General features: G+C 41.3%; 1 protein-coding gene across 1 annotated transcript in view; it reads right to left on the bottom strand.

Annotated features, from left to right (window-relative positions):
• Positions 1-615: 615 nt before the first annotated feature.
• LOC128655608 (vomeronasal type-2 receptor 26-like) overlaps positions 616-15,531 on the bottom strand; it is a 49,726-nt gene continuing 34,810 nt past the window's right edge. The window contains exon 4 of the mRNA XM_053709197.1: positions 616-1,529. Coding sequence (XP_053565172.1) covers positions 616-1,529 — 914 coding nt within the window. The remainder of the gene's footprint in view (positions 1,530-15,531) is intronic.

The following is a 15,531-nucleotide window of genomic DNA, read 5'->3' as shown; positions in this document are numbered from 1 at the left end:
TCAGAAGAGGTGGACAAGTTAAGGAGCAGTGGTCTTAAGACTGCTGCTTCATAACTGCTGTTTCCAGTGATCCTGAAGACTCGCGCAGCTGCATTGGGGCCATTTGACAGCTTGTTAGATCTGCCCCTATGTCGTGTAAACATATTTTATATACAGCCCCCCACAAGATCAGAGATAGCTGGGGATGTAAGACTTTTGCTGAAGCTGGGATACCTTTAATTTCCTACAGAGACACATCGCCACTCATCAGAACAGAGAGGGGCAGCCCACTTTCTTTGACTAAATAGCCATATCCACATTTTTTTCAATTGACAAGGCAACAATTCAATTTATTGTGGGTCGGACAATTGTTTGATCATCAGAGCCAATGTGAGGGTTACATGTATTAAAAATACATTGTTGTTTTTTTTAATTGTTCACATTTATTACAATCAAGTGTAAAGTCTAAATAAATTAAAAGTGAAATCATACAAATCTGTCTGACAGTGGTAGAATACAAATCTTAATCCCCTAGCACTGAAAGTGTCAAAGAGGCTCAGATTATCTAAAAACTAGAAACTTGACTTTTTCGTAACATTAATTTTGTAAATTATTTATGCTCATTACAATGAGGATCTATGTTTTGATATTTGTGTCTTTAGTTATAAAGTTCCCTTTGGTGTTTAGTTCTGGTCTCAGCATGATGATGTAACACTTGGGAAAGAAGATACAGCCCAGTATCCCACTGCTGGATGTCAGGATGGCGAAGATCTCCAAAGCCACCATGTATTTGCTGTTGGAACTCAGGTAGGCTGGGACAAAAGTGATCCAGACACTGCAAAACACTAGCATGCTGAAGGTGATCATCTGGGCTTCATTGTAACGATCAGGCACCTTCCTTACTGCAAATGCAACAAGGAAACTCAGAGCAGCAAGAACTCCCAAGTAGCTAACAACAATATAGAATGCAATAGGGGATCCCTCATTACACTTTAATATCATCTTCCCTGTGATGGACTGGGTGTCATAGTCTGGGTAAGGAGGAGAAGTGATTAACCACACAGTACATATAACAGCCTGACCCAATGAGCAGACAAGGACAAAACAGAAGGACATGCTGGTCCTTAATATCTTTTTTAATTTGCTATCAGGCTTTGTGGCTTTGAATGCAATGATAACTGTAATGGTTTTAGCCAGGACAGAAGAGGCAGCAATAGTGAAAAAAAGTCCAAATACTGTTTGTCGCAGTTTACAAGTCGTTTTCCCAGGATACCCAATGAATAACAAGGAGCAGAAGAAGGATAACATGAGGGCAATGAGGAGCAAGAAGCTGAGGTCCCTGTTATTGGCTCGGACTACAGGACTGTCCCAATTTAATGTAAAAAGTCCCAACACTAATACTGTTATTACAGCCAGGACAACAGCCACAGCAGCAAGAGCAGCACCCAACGGGTCTTCATAAGAGAGGAACTCTACAATTCTTGGAATACAGGTGTCTCTTCCTTGATTGGACCACTGATCTTCAGGGCACAAAATGCAGGCTTCCATGTCTGTAAACAGAAAACATTACATTTTTGTACAGTCAGTATAAATAATCAATACCTGATTAGCTCAAAATCAGTTAATTAACACATCAACGGCTAGATTACGAGTCTTGCGTTAGCCTTAAAAAGCAGCGTTGAGAGGTCCCAATGCTTTTTTTTAACTCCCGCTGGTATTACGAGTCTTGCATGTACAGGTGTACTGCTCACTTTTTTGGCCAGACTCGAAAATACCACAAATCCACTTAAGTCATTTGCGTATCCTATTTTTTTCAATGGGACTTGCATAGCGCCGGTATTACGAGTCTTCCAAAAAGTGACCGGTACACCCTTTCCTGTCAAGCCTGGTACCGCATTTTAAAGTCAGTAGTTAAGACATTTATGGGCTAACGCCGTAGTATAAAACTCTTACTTAAAGTGCTAAAAAGTACACTAACACCCATAAACTACCTATTAACCCCTAAACCGAGGCCCCCCCCACATCGCAAACACTAAAATTACATTTTTAACCCTTAATCTGCTGAACCAGACATCGCCACCACTATAATAAATATATTAACCCCTAATCCGCTGCACTCCCTCCTCGCAAGCACTAGTTAAATTTTATTAACCCCTAATATGCCATCCCTAACATCGCCGACACCTACCTACATTTATTAACCCCTAATCTGCCGCCCCCAACGTTGCCGCCACTATATTAAATGTATTAACCATTAATCTAAGTCTAACCCTAACCCTAACACCCCCCTAACTTAAATATAATTTAAATAAATTCAAATCAAATTACTATTATTAACTAAATGATTCATATTTTAAACTAAATACTTACCTGTAAAATAAACCATAAGCTAGCTATAATATAACTAATAGTTACATTGTAGCTATCTCAGGCTTTATTTTTATTTTGCAGGCAACTTTGTATTTATTTTAACTAGGTAGAATAGTTATTAAATAGTTATTAACTATTTAATAGCTACCTAGTTAAAATAAAGACAAATTTGCTTGTAAAATAAAACCTAACCTAAGTTACAATTACACCTAACACTACACTATAATTAAATTAATTCCCTAAATTAACTACAATTAAATACAATTAAATACAATTATCTAAAGTACGAAAAAAAAAAAAACTAAATTACAGAAAATAATAAAATAATTACAAGTTTTTTAAACTAATTACACCTAATCTAATCCCCCTAATAAAATAAAAATTTTGGGGCATTGCCCCAAAGTAATCAGCTCTTTTACCTGTAAAAAAAAAAGTAAAATAACCCCCCAACATTAAAAACCACCACCCACACACCCAACCCTACTCTAAAACCCACCCAATCCCCCCTTAATTAAACCTAACACTAACCCCTTGAAGATCACCTTACCTTGAGACGTCTTCACCCAACTGGGCTGAAGTCCTCAACAAAGCCGGGCGAAGTGGTCCTCCAGACGGGCAGAAGTCTTCATCCAAGCCGGGAAGAAGAGGTCCTCCAGACGGGCAGAAGTCTTCATCCAGACGGCATCTTCTATCTTCATCCAGACGGCGCGGAGCGGGTCCATCTTCAAGACATCTGATGCGGAGCATCCTCTTGATTCTTTATCCGACGACTGAATGAAGGTTCCTTTAAATGACGTCATCCAAGATGGCCTCCCTTCAATTCCGATTGGCTGATAGAATGCAATCAGCCAATAGGATTGAGCTTGCATTCTATTGGCTGTTCCAATCAGCCAATAGAATGAGAGCTCAATCCTATTGGCTGTTCCAATCAGCCAAAAGGGTTGAAGTTCAATCCTATTGGCTGATTGCATCAGCCAATAGGATTTTTTCTACCTTAATTCCGATTGGCTGATAGAATCAGTCAATCGGAATTGAAGGGACACCTTTTTGGATGAAATCATTTAAAGGAACCTTCATTCAGTCGTCGGATGAAGAAAGACGAGGATGTTCCGCGTCGGATGTCTTGAAGATGGACCCGCTCCGCGCCGGATGGATGAAGATAGAAGATGCCCGTCTGGAGGACCTCTTCTTCCCGGCTTGGATGAAGACTTCTGCCTATCTGGAGGACCACTTTGCCCGGCTTCGTTGAGGACTTCTGCCTGGTTGTGTGAAGACTTCTGAAGGTAAGGTGATCTTCAAGGGGTTAGTGTTAGGTTTTATTAAGGGGGGATTGGGTGGGTTTTAAAGAAGGGTTGGGTGTGTGGGTGGTGGGTTTTAATGTTGGGGGGGTATTGTACTTTCTTTTACAGGTAAAAGAGCGGATTACTTTGGGGCAATACCCTGCAAAAGGCCCTTTTAAGGGCTATTTGTAATTTAGTATAGGGTAGGGCTTTTTATTATTTTGGGGGGCTTTTTTTATTTTATGAGGGGGATTAGATTAGGTGTAATTAGTTTAAAATTCTTGTAATTATTTTATTATTTTCTGTAATTTAGTGGGGTTTTTTTCGTACTTTAGATAATTGTATTTAATTGTATTTAATTTTATTTAATTTAGGGAATTAATTTAATTATAGTGTAGTGTTAGGTGTAATTGTAAATTAGGTTAGGTTTTATTTTACACATAAATCTGTCTGTATTTTAACTAGGCAGCTATTAAATAGTTAATAACTATATAATAACTATATTACCTAGTTAAAATAAATACAAAGTTGGCTGTAAAATAAAAATAAACCCTAAGCTAGATACAATGTAACTATTAGTTATATTGTAGCTAGCTTAGGGTTTATTTTATAGGTAAGTATTTAGTTTTAAATAGGAATAATTTAGTTAATGATACGAATTTTATTTAGATTTATTTAATTTATATTTAAGTTAGGGGGGGTTAGGGTTTAGGGGTTAATATATTTATAATAGTGGTTGTGACGTTGGGGCCGGCAGATTAGGGGTTAATAAGTATAATGTAGGTGGCGGCGGTGTCCTGAGCGGCACATTAGGGGTTAATAAATATAATGCAGGTGTCGGCTATGTTGGGGGAGGCAGATTAGGGGTTAATAAGTGTAAGATTAGGGGTGTTTAAACTCGGGGTTCATGTTAGGGTGTTAGGTGTAGACATAAAATTTATTTCCCCATAGGAATCAATGAGGCTGCGTTAGAGCTGAACGCTGCTTTTTTGCAGGTGTTAGGTTTTTTTCAGCCAGCTCTCCCCCATTGATTCCTATGGGGAAATCATGCATGAGCACGTTTAGCCAGCTTACAACTAACGTAAGCAGCGCTGGTATTGAGGTGAGATGTGGAGCTAAATTTTGCTCTCCGCTCACTTTTTGGCGGCTAACGCCGGGTTTGTAAAAGCCCATAATGCCAGCGCTGTCGGTGAGCGGTGAGCATAAACTGCTTTTTAGCACCGCACACCATTACCGACAAAACTCGTATTCTAGCCACAATAGAGTGGGAGGGTGAGGTATTATATTGAACCCTCATAGCCTTATCGCGATTGGTTAATTAGTTTACTACTCATTATTTTTTTAAAATCTTATGAAATTTAGGGGAAACACTCCGAATCCAAACTATCTTTAGGATTAGAACAGGGAGAAACACTTCCTACAGACAGTTTAGCCTTAAAATCATAGCTGGATAGTTTGTTTTAAAACATATACCGGTAGATTACGAGTTTTGTCGGTAAAGCCGTGCGGTGCTAATGAGCAATTTTCAGTCATGGCTCACCTACAAACAACAAGAGCTGGCTAAACGTGCTCGTACGCAATTTCCCCATAGGAAACAATGGGGCAGAGCCGGCTGAAAAAAAACCTAACACCTGCAAAAAAGCAGCTCCTAACGCAGACCCATTGATTCCAATAGGGAAATACTTTTTATGTCTACACCTAACAGCCTAACATGCACCCCGAGTCTAAACACCCCTAATCTTACACTTATTAACCCCTAATCTGCTGCCCCCAACATCACCGCCACCTGCATTATATTATTAACCCCTAATATGCCGCTCCAGACACCGCCGCCACCTACATTATACATATAAACCCCTAATCTGCTGCCCCCAACATTGCCGACACCTACATTATATTTATTAACCCCTACTCTGCTGCCCCCAGTATCGCCCCTACCTACACTTATTAACCCCTAATCTGCCGCCCCCCAACGTCGCTGCCACTATAATAAAGTTATTAACCCCTAAACCTAAGTCTAACCCTAACACCCCCTAACTTAAATATAATTTAAATAAATCTAAATAAAATTAATATAATTAAATAAATTATTCCTATTTAAAACTAAATACTTACCTATAAAATAAACCCTAAGCTAGCTACAATATAACTTATAATTACATTGTAGCTAGCTTAGGATTTATTTATTTTTTACAGGCAACTGTGTATTTATTTTAACTAGGTACAATAGTTATTAAATAGTTATTAACTATTTAATAACTACCTAGTTAAAATAAATACAAAAGTACCTGTAAAATAAAGCCTAACCTAAGTTACAATTACACCTAACACTACACTATAAATAAATTAATTACCTAAATTAAATTAATTACAATTAAATAAAATAAACTAAAGTACAAAAAAAACTAAATTACACAAAATAATAAAATAATTACAAGTTTTTAAACTAATTACACTTAATCTAATCCCCCTAATAAAATAAAAAAGCCCCCCCAAATAATATAAAGCCCTACCCTATACTAAATTACAAATAGCCCTTAAAAGGGCTTTTTGCGGGGCATTGCCCAAAAGTAATCAGCTCTTTAACTTGTAAAAAAAAAAATACAATACCCCCTCCCAACATTAAATCCCACCACCCACACACCCAACCCCCCATAATAAAACCTAATACTAACCCCTTGAAGATCACCCTACCTTGAGATGTCTTCACCCAACCGGGCCGAAGTCCTCAACGAAGCCGAGCGAAGTGGTCCTCCAGACGGGCAGAAGTCTTCATCCAAGCCGGGAAGAAGAGGTCCTCAGACGGCAGAAGTCTTCATCCAGATGGCATCTTCTATCTTCATCCATCCGGCGCAGAGCGGGTCCATCTTCGAGACATCCGACACGGAGCATCCTCTTCTGTCTTGATTCAACTACTAAATGACGGTGGCGGCGATGTCCGGTTCGGCAGATTGAGGGTTAAAATTTTTATTTTAGTGTTTGCGATGTGGGGGGGCCTCGGTTTAGGGGTTAATAGGTAGTTTATGTGTGTTAGTGTACTTTTTAGCACTTAAGTTAAGAGTTTTATGGGCTAACGCCGTAGTATAAAACTCTTAACTACTGACTTTAAAATGCGGTAGGAGTCTTGACAGGAGAGGGTTTACAGCTCACTTTTAGGAAGACTCTTAATACCGGCGTTAGGAAAATCCCATTGAAAAAAATAGGATACGCAATTGGCGTAACTTGATTTGCAGTATTTGCGAGTCGCAAAAAAATTGAGCAGTACACCTGTACCTGCAAGACTCGTAATACCAGCGGGCATTAAAAAGCAGCATTGGGACCTCTCATAATCGTAATGTAGCCGATAGTGAGTTAGGCTTTTTAGGTTTGTATAAAATACTGGTGAGACACTTGGGTGCTTGAAGAAGTCCATTTAATATGAGGAAGGTTTTCATGTGGTCTGGTACAGTTAGTGTCAATGTGCTTTGGGATACTAAGCCATGAGGTTGAATAGTGGTGTATGTATAGGTTGTGCAAGTTAATTGTGTTAGAAGGTAAATGTGGTGTGGCCTTGGAGGCTAGGGCATTCTGGGTGGTAATTTGTTAATAGAGGTTGAAGGAGCCTAGGCAGTATGGAATTAATAAAAGGGCTGTCCAGGTGGCATGGGCACCAAGAATTAAGAGGGTGATTGGGGTAAGACTGATTGTAGAAGAGCCCTGAATTAAATAAATAGATGATGGAGAAGTTAGGGTTGATAGAGGATGAAGGTCTGGTACAGTTAGTATGAATGTGCTTGGGGATAATTTTGCAATTATGTTCAATAGTAGTATAGGACTATGTGGTACAGATTAATTGTGGCAGAGTCTTTGTTTAGGTTTGGTACTAGATGGTCTACAGGATTAAATGAACTCCCTCAAATGAGCAGTAAGAATGGTACATATTATACAATGTAACAGGATGGGGATAATAGTTCTAAGTTACAGAGTGTTACCTTGACAGTGTGTTTCAACCCAGTTTTAAAGTTAATATGTTGGTTGCTAAGCAACATCTGTACACTATATATCATTCTCGCATACACAAGTAACTTATTGTTTTTAAAAAAAGGTTAAATTCAGAAAAAATTACTTTATGCTTGGGCTCATGTTACACATAGCCACTGGGCGAGTTGGAGAGTTAAAGGAACATGAAACACTTTAAATTATAAAAGTTTTAACTTATTATTTATAATCCTTCCTTTTTTGTAATTTAAAACTGGAAATTGTGTGGTTTCCAGTTCTGAGAACTGGACGGTGCACATATCTGTCCCTAATTGGAGACATTAGAAGTAACAAGAGAGGACACTGCCAAATGTAAGTTTTCTAATAAAATAACATTGGCAAACCTTACCTACTCCTAACTAGTGATGTCCCGAACTGTTCGCCCGCGAACGGTTCACAGCGAACATAGGTTGTTCGCGTTTGTGGGCGAACACACGGCGATGTTCAATCCGCCCCTATGTGTCATCATTGAGGAAACTTTGACCCTTTATGTCACAGCCGCCTGACACATTAGAGCCAATCAACATCAGACACTCCCTCACAGACCCTCCCAGCTACTCGGAATCCGCCATTTTAGACTCATAACGACCTTGCTTTCTTAATGAGAGGACGTGTTGTGTTTTTGCTCCTGACATTAATAGGAAAAACATAGCTAGGCTAGTGTATTTACAGTCCAGAAGGACTACACTCATCTCTGCTGCAAGCACAGCACCCCAAAAAGCCCTTTTTAGGGCTATATTTCGTGCCGTTTTTTTTTTTTTTTTTTCGTTTTTTTTTTATTAGCATTTGCCTGGCTTTCAGGCTGTGTGTTTAAGGCTCACAGCATATGCTGTAATTACTGCCACCACTGATATCTCCCTAACAACATTAGTTTAAATTTAACTAACCAAAAAATTTAATTATTTTTCTAGTGTAATTTTTTTTCATTTTCTACCAGGCCAGTGTCACACAGCATATACCCTGGTTCATTGCTCTGTGCCAGCCAGCAGCCACCAGTGTTAATATCCGTTTATAACATTATTTTTTATTTAAAAAAAAAAAAAAAAAAATATTTTGCTAGTGTAATCTAATTACATTTACTATCAGGCCTGGGTCTGTCAGGCTCACTCAGCATTAATATACCTCATTTTTTTCAGTCTTTTGGTTAATTGATCTGTGCCAGGCAGCCACCCAGCACTCATATCTATTCTTCTTCACCTTAATTTTAATATATATAAAAAAAAAAGTTTAAATTTGTTTGCTAGTGTAATATAATATAATTTTCTATCCGGCATGTGTGTTTTGCTGACATACAGAGCCTACTTTGTTTAGTTGCTGCCCTCCCTAGTATATGAGCCACGACTCATATGTGTTTAACCTTTTTTTAATTTCCCCCCAAAAAAAATAATTTCAATCATTTTTCTAGTGTAATCTAATAGTATTTTGTATCAGGCGTGTGTGTATCTGACTTACAGAGCCTACTGCTTTTAATAGCTGCCCTTCCAGGGCTATCAGCCACGACTCATATGTATGTGCTTAACCTTTTTCTTTAAATTCCCAAAAAAAAGGCTTTAAATCATTATGCTAGTGTAATCTAATTTTATTTTCTATCAGGCCTGTGTCTAACTGTCTATCTGACTTACACAGCATACTGTTGTTAATTGCTGCCCTACGTAGCAGCCAGCCAGTGCGACCACTCATAGAGTCATATGTGCATTGCACTTCTTAACATAATTTTAATATTAAAATCTAAAATTTTAAAATATTTTGCTAGTGTAATCTAACTTAATTTTCTATCAGGCCTGTGTTTTTGTCACTTACACAGCATACTGTGTTAAATTGCTGCCCTACCTACCATCCACGACCCATATCTGCCAGCCTGTGTGCCAGGCCCAACTAGCCAATTGGTGGCACCAATCACAATTCTTGTAACAGTATATAAAAAAATAAAAATCATAATTTTTTGGACTGCAAAAATTCAGTCTCCTAGTGCCATTGAATTGCATTTACCTCCTGCCTGCCACTGCCAGCCTTTTGTGCCAGGCCGTCTAGCCAACTATTTATACCAATCATAATTGTTGTCACAGACAGTATAGTTACTAATTAAAATTAAAAAATTTTTGATTGTTAATCTTAATCCTCAGTTTGCTCATGCCCTAGAATTGCACTTTTCTACTGCCTTCCATGCCTGTGTGCCAGGCCTACTTGAAAAATATTTACACCAATCATATTTGTTGTGACAGTATTCTTAATAATTAAAAATTAAAATTTTTGGTAATAGTTGTTGTGAATCCTCAGTTTGCTGGTGCCATTGAATAGCACTTTCCTGCTGCCTTGCAGCCTGCTGTGAGCCAGGCCCACCTAGCCATTTGTTGCCAGCAATCATATTTCTTTTAACAGTATTGCAAAAATTGTCAATCATCACTGTTTTGACTGTCAGTAATCAGTCTCCTAGTGTCCTGGAATTGCATCTACCTCCTGCCTGCCAGGCTTTTGTGCCAGGCCGTCTTGCCAACTATTTACACCAATCATAATTTTTTGTCACAGTATAGTTACTAATTAAAATTAAAAAATTCTTGATTGTTGATGATCTTAATCCTCAGTTTGCTCGTGCCCTAGAATTGCACTTTTCTACTGCCTTCCAAGCCTGTGTGCCAGGCCTACTTGAAAAATATTTACACCAATCATATTTGTTGTGACAGTATTCCTAGTAATTAAAAATTAAAATGTTTGTTAATAGTTGTTGTGAATCCTCAGCTTGCTGGTGCCAGTGAATTGCACTTTCCTCCTGCCTTGCAGCCTGCTGTGTGCCCGGCTCACTTAGCCAATTATTGCCAGCAATCATATTTCTTTTAACAGTATTGCAAAAATTGTCAATCATCACTGTTTTGACTGTCAGTAATCAGTCTCCTAGTGTCCTTGAATTGCATTTACCTCCTGCCTGCCAGCCTTTTGTGCCAGGCCGTCTTGCCAACTATTTACACCAATCATAATTGTTGTCACAGTATAGTTACTAATTAAAATTAAAAAATTCTTGATTGTTGATGATCTTAATCCTCAGTTTGCTTGTGCCCTAGAATTGCACTTTTCTACTGCCTTCCAAGCCTGTGTGTCAGGCCTACTTGAAAAATATTTACACCAATCATATTTGTTGTCACAGTATTCTTAATAATTAAAAATATAAATTTTTGGTAATAGTTGTTGTGAATCCTCAGTTTGCTGGTGCCATTGAATTGCACTTTCCTCCTGCCTTGCAGCCTGCTGTGTGCTAGGCCCACCTAGCCAATTATTGCCAGCAATCATATTTCTTTTAACAGTATTGCAAAAATTGTCAATCATCACTGTTTTGACTGTCAGTAATCAGTCTCCTAGTGTCCTTGAATTGCATCTACCTCCTGCCTGCCAGCCTTTTGTGCCAGGCCGTCTTGCCAACTATTTACACCAATCATAATTGTTGTCACAGTATAGTTACTAATTAAAATTAAAAAAAATTTGATTGTTGATCTTAATCCTCAGTTTGCTCGTGCCATTGAATTGCACTTTTCTACTGCCTGCCAGCCTGTGTGCCAGGCCCAACTATCCAATTAGTGCCAGCAATCATATTTATTTTAATAGTATTGCAAAATGTGTCAATCATCACTGTTTTGACTGTCAATCTGCAGTCTACTAGTGCCCTCCTTGAATTGCATTTTCCTCCTGCCTGCCTGCCTGTGTGCCAGTCCCAACTAGCCAATTAGTGCCACCAATCATATTTATTGTAACAGGATTGGAATTTCTGTTAATCATAACTGTTTTGACTGTGATTCTTCAGTCTCCTAGTGCCATTGAATTGCAGTTTCCTTTCTCCCAGCGTGTGTGCCAGACAGGCCCATTTGCCAACTAGTGCCAAACAATCATACTTGTTGTCACAGTACTTGTAATATTTTAAAAAACTAACAATTTGTGATTTTTAAAACATCTGTCTTTTTTGTTGTTGTCAGTCTCACAGCGTATACTGTGCCCACTTTCACAGTGCCACCACTCAATTGGTGTAATAGTATTGTTAGTGTCCATTTTAAAAAAATTGACAGGCAGAGGCAGGCCACCACGCAGGTTCCGTGGTCGTGGTCGTGTTGCTGTGATACCTTTAGACCCTACAAATATGCACATTGTTCAGACGCCGGGTGCCAGGGGGGACGCAAAAACTTCTGAGGAGGACCTAGTTGAATGGCTAACACAGGACACCCAATCTTCTTCAGCTTCCGCTGCTAGTCCTCCTAACCTTGACGCACCATCTACGTCCAGCTGTGCTTTGGGCAGGTCTCAAGTGACCAGTGCCACTCCCCCGCCTGTCGCCACCACCAACACTAGCACCACAGCCGCTTCACTTGATCTGTCACAGGAGTTATTGACACATCATTTGGAAGAAATGAGTGATGCGCAACCATCATTGACAGAGGATGTAGATAATAGTGATCAGTCTCAGTCAGGCAGCATTACCGACATGCAGGTACGGTGTGATGATGATGATGATGTTGTACCTGCTGCTGCTTCCTTCCTTGATGTTTCAGATACAAGTGAAGCGGTTGATGATGATGTGTCGGTGGATGTCACGTGGGTGCCTGCTAGAAGAGAAGAAGAAGAGGGGGAAAGTTCAGATGGGGAGACAGAGAGGAGGAGGAGGAGGAGACGATTTGGAAGCATGGGGAGGTCGTCTCAAGGAGCTAGTGGCACAGTCAGACAGCATGCATCGTCACCAGGGGTCAGCCAGACAGCACGCCGACGCCCATCAACGCATGCTGTTGCCACCACCAGAATGCCGTCATCGCAGAGCTCAGCAGTGTGGCATTTTTTTTTTGTGTCTGCCTCTGACAATAGCGATGCCATTTGCAACCTGTGCCAAAAGAAACTGAGTCGTGGGAAGTCCAACAGCCACCTAGGTACAACTGCTTTGCGAAGGCACATGGTCTCCCATCACAAAGGCCGATGGGAAGAACACATGAGTAGAAGCAGCACACAAAGTGAAAGCTGCCCTCCTCCTCCTCCTCCTGCATCTTCAGCCACATCAACCAGTGCTGTCCTCCTTGCCCCCTCTCAACCATCCTCCACTCAGTCTCTCTTACGTAGCAGTTCCTGGTCATCTGCCCACAGTCAGGTGTCTGTCAAGGACATGTTTGAGCGTAAGAAGCCAATTTCTCAAAGTCACCCCCTTGCCCGGCGTCTGACAGCTGGCTTGTCTGAACTCTTAGCCCGCCAGCTTTTACCATACAAGCTGGTGGAGTCTGATGCTTTCAAAAAATTTGTATCTATTGGGACACCGCAGTGGAAGGTACCTGGCAGAAATTTCTTTTCACAAAAGGCAATCCCAAACCTGTACTCTGTTGTGAGAAAGGAAGTTATGGCATGTCTGGCACACAGCGTTGGGGCAAGGGTCCATATGACCACGGATAGCTGGTCTGCAAAGCATGGTCAGGGCAGGTATATCACCTACACTGCGCATTGGGTAAACTTGCTGACTTCTGACAAGCATGGAATGCGTGGCTCTGCAGAAGAGTTGGTGACACTGCCACGACTTGCAGACAGGCCTGCTGCTACCTCCTCTACTCCTCCTACTCCATCCTCTTCCATAACCTCTTCCTCGGCTGAGTCCTCTTCAACTTCTGCGTCTTGCTCCACATCTATGGCACCCCCCCAGCTCCCCAGGTACTATGCTACATCCCGGGTACGGCAGTGTCACGCCGTCTTGGGGTTGACTTGCCTGAAAGCGGAGAGTGACACCGCACCAGCACTCCTGACCGCCCTGAACGCACAGGTGGATCAGTGGCTGACTCCGCACCAACTGGAGATTGGCAAGGTTGATTCTGACAATGGAAGTAATTTGGTGGCGGCATTGAAATTGGGCAAGTTGACACATGTGCCATGCAAGGCACATGTGTGTAATCTAATTGTACAACGATTTGTCCATAAGTACCCAGGCTTACAGGATGTCCTGAAGCAGGCCAGGAAGGTGTGTGGCCATTTCAGGCGTTCCTACACGGCCATGGCGCACTTGTCCGATATCCAGCGTCGAAACAACCTGCCAGTGAGGCGCTTGATTTGTGACAGCCCGACACGGTGGAATTCAACACTCCTAATGTTTGACCGCCTGCTCCAACAAGAAAAAGCTGTTAATGAGTATTTGTATGACCGGGGTGCTAGGACAGCCTCTGGGGAGCTGGGGATATTTTTGCCAAATTACTGGACGCTCATGCGCAATGCCTGTAGGCTCATGCGTCCTTTTGAGGAGGTGACAAACCATTTCAGTCGCACTGAAGGCACCATCAGCGACATCATACCATTTGTTTTCTTCCTGGAGCGTGCCCTGCGAAGAGTGCTGGATCAGGCAGTAGATGAGCGTGAAGAGGAAGAGGAAGAGTTGTGGTGTCCATCACCCCCACAAACAGCCGAATCAGCATCGCTTGCTGGACCTGCGGCAACGCAGGAAGAGGATTGTGAGGAAGAGGAGTCAGAGGAGGAATGTGGCTTTGAGGAGGAGGAGGAAGACCGAGCACAACAGGCATCCCAGGGTGCTCGTTGTTGTCACCTCTCTGGTACCCGTGGTGTTGTACGTGGCTGGGGGGAAGAAGATACCATCAGTGAGATCAGTGAGGAGGAGGAACGGGACATAATTAGCTCGGCATCCAACCTTGTTCAAATGGGTTCTTTCATGCTGTCGTGCCTGTTGAGGGACCCTCGTATAAAAAAGCTGAAGGAGAACGACCTGTACTGGCTGTCCACGCTCCTCGACCCCCGGTATAAGCATAAAGTGCCAGAAATGTTACCAAATTCCCGCAAGTCGGAAAGGATGGAGCATTTTAACAATAAATTAAATACTATGCTTTACACAGCATATAAGGGTGATGTCAAAGCACCACGGGAATCTAACAGGGGAAGAGATGAAATTAATCCTCCTCCTCCCACGACCACGGCGGCAAGGACAGGACGCTTTCCTGACGTCTTGTTGATGGAGGACATGCGTACCTTTTTAACTCCCATGCACCATCAGAGCCTTTCGGGATCCAGCCTTAGAGAAAGACTCAACCGACAGGTAGCAGACTACCTAGCTTTAACTGCGGATCTCGACACTCTCAGGAGCGATGGACCCCTTGACTACTGGGTGTGCAGGCTGGACTTGTGGCCTGAGCTATCCCAATTTGCAATGGAACTTCTGGCCTGCCCCGCTTCAAGTGTCCTGCCCGAAAGGACTTTCAGTGCAGCAGGAGGTTTTGTCACTGAGAAGAGAAGTCACCTAGGTCAAAAAAGCCTTGACTATCTCACTTTTATAAAAATGAATGAGGGCTGGATCCCGAAGGGACTGACATTGGGCGATACATTTGAATAAAAAAGGCCTGATGATGAGATGAGCTGGCTTGGGCTTCAACTGGTACACAGGCTGGCCTTTTTTTAAAAAAAAAAAAGCCGGAGGACTTGCTTGACTTATCCGCCAACAACTAGTGTTCAAGCCACAAGCTTTTAGGGCACTTTATAAATGTTTTCCAAACATCAATTTTTCTGGCCGCTGCTACAGCAGTTGCTACAACAATACCAAAATTTTTCAGTCATTTGTACATTCCTAATTTTTCTGGCCTCTGCTGCAGCTCTGTGAGTACAAAACTCAAATTAAAAAAAAAAAGTCACATAACACTAGTGATTAAACTGTTACGAATTGTACAACTTAGCACACCACTCATATCTGGTGGACCATTAAATTGAACACAAAATGCCACAAATTTGAAGGAGGAGGACCGACCAAGCATCTTTATCTGTCTCTTGGTTGCTCTAAATTATCTCTGTGTTCCATCTATGCTATACCTGTACTCTATTGTGCAAAATGGTGGCATAGGTGGTGTTTCATGCTGTTGTGCCTGTTGCGGGTCGTGGCCCATGG

This window comes from Bombina bombina, chromosome 4 (genome assembly GCF_027579735.1).
Source record: "Bombina bombina isolate aBomBom1 chromosome 4, aBomBom1.pri, whole genome shotgun sequence".
NCBI lineage: Eukaryota > Metazoa > Chordata > Amphibia > Anura > Bombinatoridae > Bombina > Bombina bombina.
This window is presented reverse-complemented; position numbering and strand designations above follow the sequence as displayed.